The 8,663-nt window shown below is 54.7% G+C and overlaps 1 protein-coding gene across 1 annotated transcript in view; it reads left to right on the top strand.

Annotated features, from left to right (window-relative positions):
* Window positions 1-8,663, top strand: part of LOC144954835 (uncharacterized) — a 46,347-nt gene that overhangs the window by 16,681 nt on the left and 21,003 nt on the right. The window contains exons 6-8 of the mRNA XM_078885239.1: window positions 1,731-1,982; window positions 3,731-3,991; window positions 5,305-5,400. Coding sequence (XP_078741365.1) covers window positions 1,731-1,982; window positions 3,731-3,991; window positions 5,305-5,400 — 609 coding nt within the window. The remainder of the gene's footprint in view (window positions 1-1,730; window positions 1,983-3,730; window positions 3,992-5,304; window positions 5,401-8,663) is intronic.

The raw sequence follows: 8,663 nt of genomic DNA, 5'->3' as shown, positions 1-8,663 counted from the left end.
AGTGTGTGAGTGAGTGAGTGAGTGTGTGAGTGAGTGTGTGAGTGTGTGAGTGAGTGTGTGAGTGAGTGTGTGAGTGTGTGAGTGAGTGAGTGAGTGTGTGAGTGAGTGTGTGAGTGTATGAGTGAGTGTGTGAGTGAGTGTGTGAGTGTGTGAGTGTGTGAGTGAGTGTGTGAGTGAGTGTGTGAGTGTATGAGTGAGTGTGTGAGTGAGTGTGTGAGTGAGTGAGTGAGTGAGTGTGTGAGTGAGTGAGTGAGTGTGTGAGTGAGTGTGTGAGTGAGTGTGTGAGTGTATGAGTGAGTGAGTGTATGAGTGAGTGTGTGAGTGAGTGTATGAGTGAGTGTGTGAGTGAGTGAGTGAGTGTGTGAGTGAGTGTGTGAGTGAGTGAGTGAGTGAGTGTATGAGTGAGTGAGTGTATGAGTGAGTGAGTGTGTGAGTGAGTGTATGAGTGTGTGAGTGAGTGAGTGTATGAGTGAGTGTGTGAGTGAGTGAGTGTATGAGTGAGTGAGTGTATGAGTGAGTGTATGAGTGAGTGAGTGAGTGTGTGAGTGAGTGAGTGTGTGAGTGAGTGAGTGTGTGAGTGAGTGAGTGTATGAGTGAGTGAGTGTGTGAGTGAGTGTGTGAGTGTATGAGTGAGTGAGTGTATGAGTGAGTGAGTGTATGAGTGAGTGTGTGAGTGTATGAGTGAGTGAGTGTATGAGTGAGTGTGTGAGTGAGTGAGTGTGTGAGTGAGTGAGTGTATGAGTGAGTGTGTGAGTGTGTGAGTGAGTGAGTGTATGAGTGAGTGTGTGAGTGAGTGAGTGTGTGAGTGAGTGAGTGTATGAGTGAGTGTGTGAGTGTGTGAGTGAGTGAGTGTATGAGTGAGTGTGTGAGTGAGTGAGTGTGTGAGTGAGTGAGTGTGTGAGTGAGTGTGTGAGTGTATGAGTGAGTGAGTGTATGAGTGAGTGTGTGAGTGAGTGAGTGTGTGAGTGAGTGAGTGTATGAGTGAGTGTGTGAGTGTGTGAGTGAGTGTGTGAGTGAGTGAGTGTGTGAGTGAGTGAGTGAGTGTATGAGTGAGTGTGTGAGTGTATGAGTGAGTGTGTGAGTGAGTGAGTGTGTGAGTGAGTGAGTGTATGAGTGAGTGTATGAGTGAGTGAGTGTATGAGTGAGTGTATGAGTGAGTGAGTGTGTGAGTGAGTGAGTGTATGAGTGAGTGAGTGAGTGTATGAGTGAGTGAGTGTATGAGTGAGTGAGTGAGTGTATGAGTGAGTGAGTGTATGAGTGTGTGAGTGAGTGTATGAGTGTGTGAGTGTATGAGTGAGTGAGTGTGTGAGTGAGTGAGTGTGTGAGTGAGTGTATGAGTGTGTGAGTGAGTGAGTGAGTGAGTGTATGAGTGAGTGTATGAGTGAGTGTGTGAGTGAGTGTATGAGTGAGTGAGTGTATGAGTGAGTGTATGAGTGAGTGTATGAGTGAGTGTGTGAGTGAGTGTATGAGTGTGTGAGTGAGTGTGTGAGTGTATGAGTGAGTGAGTGTATGAGTGAGTGAGTGTATGAGTGAGTGTGTGAGTGAGTGAGTGAGTGTATGAGTGTGTGAGTGAGTGAGTGTATGAGTGAGTGAGTGTATGAGTGAGTGAGTGTATGAGTGAGTGAGTGTATGACTGACTGAGTGACTAACTGACTGACTAACTGACTGACTAACCGACTGACTGAGTGACTAACTAACCGATTGTACCATCACCACCACCACCATCACAGGTCTACAAAAGTGCCAGCAAGCGAAAGTCGCACATCCTCAAGAACCACCCGGGCTACGACCTCCCGCCCAGCATCCGCAAGCTTCGCCTCGGGCTCACCGGGCTGGGCGGTGGTGCCGGGCTCCCGGGCTGTGTCACAGGCAGTGGTGGCGGTGATGCAGAGGCGCTGCTGTGCACACACACGCAGCTCACCGGGACAGTAGCAAGCGCGCCCGTGTGTTGCCCGCACTGCAGCAAGCAGTACAGCAGCAAGGTTAGTGGTGGTGGTGGTGCAGTCAGTCAGTCACTCACTCACACAGTCACTCAGTCAGTCACTCAGTCACTCAGTCAGTCACACACTCACACACTCACACACTCACTCACACAGTCACTCAGTCACTCAGTCAGTCACTCACTCACTCACTCATACACTCAGTCAGTCAGTCAGTCACTCACTCACTCAGTCACACACTCACTCACACACTCACACACTCACTCACACACTCACACACTCACTCACTCAGTCACTCAGTCACTCACACACTCACTCACACACTCAGTCACACACTCACTCACACACTCACACACTCACTCACACACTCACACACTCACTCACACACTCACTCACACACACTCACACACACGCAGCTCACCCGGACAGTAGCAAGCGCGCCCGTGTGTTGCCCACACTGCAGCAAGCAGTACAGCAGCAAGGTTAGTGGTGGTGGTGGTGCAGTCAGTCAGTCAGTTAGTCAGTCAGTTAGTCAGTCAGTCAGTCACTCAGTCAGTCACTCACACACTCAGTCACTCAGTCAGTCACTCACTCACTCACTCACTCATACACTCAGTCAGTCAGTCACTCACTCACTCACACACTCACTCACACACTCACTCACACACTCACACACTCACTCACACACTCACACACACACACTCACACACTCACACGCAGCTCACTGGGACAGTAGCAAGCGCGCCCGTGTGTTGCCCACACTGCAGCAAGCAGTACAGCAGCAAGGTTAGTGGTGGTGGTGGTGCACTCTGTCAGTCAGTCACTCGGACACTCAGTCAGTCAGTCAGTTAGTTAGTCAGTCACTCACTCACTCACACACTCACACACTCACACACTCAGTCACTCAGTCAGTCACTCACTCACTCACTCATACACTCACTCAGTCAGTCAGTCACTCAGTCACACACTCACACACACACACACTCACTCACTCACACACTCACACACTCACTCACACACTCACACACTCACACACTCACACACTCACTCATACACTCACACACTCACTCACTCACACACTCACTCACACACTCACTCATTCACTCAGTCACTCACTCACTCATACACTCACTCATTCACTCAATCACACACTCACTCACACACTCACTCACTCACTCATACACTCACTCATTCACTCAGTCACTCACTCACTCATACACTCACTCACTCACACACTCACTCACACACTCACTCACTCACTCACACACTCACTCACTCACTCACACACTCACTCACTCACTCACTCATACACTCACTCATTCACTCAGTCACTCACTCAATCATACACTCACTCACTCACTCACACACTCACTCACACACTCACTCACTCACACACTCACTCACTCACACACTCACTCACTCACTCATACACTCACTCATACACTCACTCATTCACTCAGTCACTCACTCACTCATACACTCACTCACTCATACACTCACTCACTCACACACTCACTCACTCACTCATACACTCACTCATTCACTCAATCACACACTCACTCACACACTCACTCACTCACACACTCACTCACTCACTCATACACTCACTCATTCACTCAATCACACACTCACTCACACACTCACTCTCCCCGTGTCTCTCTCCCCGTGTCTCTCTCCCCGTGTCTCTCTCCCCCCGTGTCTCTCCCCCCCCCCCGTGTCTCTCTCCCCGTGTCTCTCTCCCCGTGTCTCTCCCCGTGTCTCTCCCCCCCCCCGTGTCTCTCTCCCCGCAGGCCAAGATGGTCCAGCACATCCGCAAGAAGCATACGGAGCAGCTGCTGCTAATGCAGCAGCAGCAGCAGCAGCAGCAGCTGCATCACAGCCCAGCGACCACCACCACCACCACCACCACCCCGTACCACCACCAGCACCACCAGCACAACTTGCAGCAGCAGCAGCAGCAGCAGCAGCAGCTGCAGCAGCAGCAGCAGCAGCAGCAGGTGGGAGCGGCCACAACGACAGGTTCAAGCGCGGCCATTGAGGCGAACGAAGAGGTGAAGGGGCGGACGTCGTGCAACACGCGGAGACACTTAGAGACACGCGGAGACACGCGCAGACACGCAGAGAGACACGCAGAGACGCAGAGACACGCAGAGAGACACGGGGAGAGAGACACGGGGAGAGAGACACGGGGGGAGAGACACGGAGAGAGACACGGAGAGAGACGCAGAGACACGCAGAGAGACACGGAGAGAGACGCAGAGACACGCAGAGAGAGACACGCGGAGACACGGAGAGACGGAGAGAGAGACACGGAGAGACACGCAGAGACACACAGAGAGACACGCGGAGACACGCAGAGACACGCAGAGAGACACGGAGAGAGACGCGGGGAGAGAGACACGGGGGGAGAGACACGGAGAGAGAGACACGGAGAGACGGAGAGACACGCTGAGAGACGCAGAGACACGCGGAGACACGCAGAGACACGCGGAGACACGGAGACACACAGACACACGCACACACGCAGAGACACACAGAGACATGGAGACACGCAGAGACACACGCAGAGACACACGCGGAGACACGGAGACACACAGACACACACAGAGACACACAGACAGACACACACAGACACATAAAGACACACACACAGACACACACACACAGACACACACAGACACACACACATATACTCTCTCTCTCTCTCCCCGTGTCTCTCTCCCCGTGTCTCTCTCCCCGTGTCTCTCTCCCCGTGTCTCTCCCCCGTGTCTCTCCCCCCGTGTCTCTCTCCCCGTGTCTCTCTCCCCGTGTCTCTCTCCCCGTGTCTCTCTCCCCGTGTCTCTCCCCCCGTGTCTCTCTCTCCCCGTGTCTCTCTCCCCGTGTCTCTCTCCCCGTGTCTCCCCCGTGTCTCCCCCGTGTCTCCCCGTGTCTCACCGTGTCTCACCGTGTCTCTGTCCGCGTGTCTCTCCCCGTGTCTCACCGTGTCTCACCGTGTCTCTCCGTGTCTCTCTCCCCGTGGCTCTCTCCCCGTGTCTCTCTCCCCGTGTCTCTCTCCCCGTGTCTCACCGTGTCTCACCGTGTCTCCCCCCGTGTCTCTGTCCGCGTGTCTCTCTCCCCGTGTCTCTCTCCGCGTGTCTCTCTCTGTCCCCGTGTCTCTCCCCGTGTCTCCCCGTGTCTCACCGTGTCTCTCTCCGCGTGTCTCTCTCCCCGTGTCTCCCTGTGTCTCACCGTGTCTCACCGTGTCTCTCTCCCCGTTTCTCTCTCCGCGTGTCTCTCTCCCCGTGTCTCCCCGTGTCTCTCTCCCCGTGTCTCTCCCCGTGTCTCCCCGTGTCTCTGTCCGCGTGTCTCTGTCCGCGTGTCTCAGTGCGTGCGAGCGGAGCGCGTTCGTACGATGCTCACATTCACCGCCATCGACAGCTCCAGCCCCAACCACCATCACAACCACGACGACTCCATGCAGGTCAGAGGACACTCACTCTCTCACTCACTCAGTCACTCACTCACTCAGTCACTCACTCACTCAGTCACTCAGTCACTCACTCACCCACCCACTCACTCACTCAGCCACTCACTCACTCTCTCACTCACTCACTCAGTCACTCACTCACTCAGTCACTCACTCAGTCAGCCACTCACTCACTCACTCACCCACCCACTCACTCACTCAGCCACTCACTCACTCTCTCACTCACTCAGTCACTCACTCACTCAGTCACTCACTCACTCAGCCACTCACTCACTCACACACTCACTCACTCAGTCACTCACTCACTCACTCAGTCACTCTCTCACTCAGTCACTCACTCACTCAGTCACTCACTCACCCACCCACTCACTCAGTCACTCACTCAGTCACTCACTCACTCACTCACACTCACACACTCACTCATACACTCACTCACTCATACACTCACTCATACACTCATACACACACTCATACACTCACTCACTCACTCATACACTCACTCACTCATACACTCACTCACTCACACACTCACTCATACACTCACTCACTCACTCATACACTCACTCACACACTCACTCACTCATACACTCACTCACTCAGTCACTCACTCACTCACTCAGTCACTCAGTCACTCAGTCACTCACTCACACACTCACTCACTCACTCACCCACTCACCCACTCACTCACTCACTCACACACTCACTCACTCACTCACTCACTCACACACTCACTCACTCACTCACACACTCACTCACTCACCCACTCACCCACTCACTCACTCACACACTCACTCACTCACACACTCACTCACTCACACACTCACCCACTCACTCACTCACTCACACACTCACTCACTCACTCAGTCACTCACACACTCACTCACTCACACACTCACTCACTCATACACTCACTCACTCACTCAGTCACTCACTCAGTCACTCAGTCACTCACTCACTCACTCACCCACTCACTCACTCACACACTCACTCACTCACTCAGTCACTCACTCACTCACTCACACACTCACTCACTCACACACTCACTCACTCACCCACTCACCCACTCACTCACACACTCACTCACTCACTCACACACTCACTCACTCACACACTCACCCACTCACTCAGTCACTCACACACTCACTCACTCACTCATACACTCACTCATTCACTCAGTCACTCACTCACACACTCACTCACTCACTCAGTCACTCTCCAGCCCCAACCACCATCACCACCACGACGACTCCATGCAGGTCAGAGGACACTCACTCACTCACTCAGTCACTCACTCACTCAGTCACTCACTCACTCACTCATACACTCACTCACTCACTCTCTCACTCACTCACTCAGTCACTCACTCACTCACTCACTCACTCACTCACTCACTCACTCACTCACTCTCTCACTCACTCACTCATACACTCACTCACTCACTCACACACTCACTCACTCACTCAGTCACTCACTCACTCACTCAGTCACTCACTCACTCAGTCACTCACTCACACACTCACTCACTCACTCAGTCACTCAGTCACTCTCTCACTCACTCACTCATACACTCACTCACTCAGTCACTCACTCAGTCAGCCACTCACTCACTCACTCACCCACCCACTCACTCACTCAGCCACTCACTCACTCTCTCACTCACTCAGTCACTCACTCACTCAGTCACTCACTCATACACTCACTCAGTCACTCAGTCACTCACACACTCACACACTCACTCACTCAGTCACTCAGTCACTCACACACTCACACACTCACTCACTCACTCATACACTCACTCAGTCACTCATACACTCACTCACTCACTCATACACTCACTCAGTCACTCATACACTCACTCACTCATACACTCACTCACTCTTTCACTCACACTCACTCACTCATACACTCACTCACTCACTCTCTCTCACTCACTCACTCACACACTCACTCACACACTCTCTCACTCACTCTGTCTCTCACTCTCTCACTCTACGGAACGTAGAAGCTTCTCCCGTAGCCGGACGCTGCCAATAACCTGCAGGCCTTGCTGAGGCCTTGCTGAGGCCTTGCTGAGGCCTTGCTGAGGCCTTGCTGAGGCCTGGCTGAGGCCTTGCTGAGGCCTTGCTGAGGCCTTGCTGAGGCCTTGCTGAGGCCTTGCTGAGGCCTTGCTGAAGCCTGGCTGAGGCCTGGCTGAGGCCTTGCTGAGGCCTTGCTGAGGCCTTGCTGAGGCCTGGCTGAGGCCTTGCTGAGGCCTTGCTGAGGCCTTGCTGAGGCCTGGCTGAGGCCTTGCTGAGGCCTTGCTGAGGCCTTGCTGAGGCCTTGCTGAGGCCTTGCTGATGCCTGGCTGAGGCCTTGCTGAGGCCTTGCTGAGGCCTTGCTGAGGCCTTGCTGAGGCCTGGCTGAGGCCTTGCTGAGGCCTTGCTGAGGCCTTGCTGAGGCCTTGCTGAGGCCTGGCTGAAGCCTGGCTGAGGCCTTGCTGAGGCCTTGCTGAGGCCTGGCTGAGGCCTGGCTGAGGCCTGGCTGAGGCCTTGCTGAGGCCTTGCTGAGGCCTTGCTGAGGCCTTGCTGAGGCCTTGCTGAGGCCTGGCTGAGGCCTTGCTGAGGCCTGGCTGAGGCCTTGCTGAGGCCTTGCTGAGGCCTTGCTGAGGCCTGGCTGAGGCCTTGCTGAGGCCTTGCTGAGGCCTTGCTGAGGCCTTGCTGAGGCCTTGCTGAGGCCTGGCTGAGGCCTTGCTGAGGCCTTGCTGAGGCCTGGCTGAGGCCTTGCTGAGGCCTTGCTGAGGCCTTGCTGAGGCCTTGCTGAGGCCTTGCTGAGGCCTTGCTGAGGCCTGGCTGAGGCCTTGCTGAGGCCTGGCTGAAGCCTGGCTGAGGCCTTGCTGAGGCCTTGCTGAGGCCTTGCTGAGGCCTTGCTGAGGCCTTGCTGAGGCCTGGCTGAAGCCTGGCTGAGGCCTTGCTGAGGCCTTGCTGAGGCCTGGCTGAGGCCTGGCTGAGGCCTTGCTGAGGCCTTGCTGAGGCCTTGCTGAGGCCTTGCTGAGGCCTGGCTGAAGCCTGGCTGAGGCCTTGCTGAGGCCTTGCTGAGGCCTGGCTGAGGCCTGGCTGAGGCCTGGCTGAGGCCTTGCTGAGGCCTTGCTGAGGCCTTGCTGAGGCCTGGCTGAAGCCTGGCTGAGGCCTTGCTGAGGCCTTGCTGAGGCCTTGCTGAGGCCTGGCTGAGGCCTTGCTGAGGCCTTGCTGAGGCCTTGCTGAGGCCTTGCTGAGGCCTTG

Source organism: Lampetra fluviatilis, unplaced genomic scaffold, assembly GCF_964198595.1.
Source record: "Lampetra fluviatilis unplaced genomic scaffold, kcLamFluv1.1 SCAFFOLD_610, whole genome shotgun sequence".
Taxonomy (NCBI): Eukaryota; Metazoa; Chordata; class Hyperoartia; order Petromyzontiformes; family Petromyzontidae; genus Lampetra; species Lampetra fluviatilis.
The sequence above is the reverse complement of the archived record's forward strand: the minus strand, read 5'-3'. Positions and strand labels throughout refer to the sequence as shown.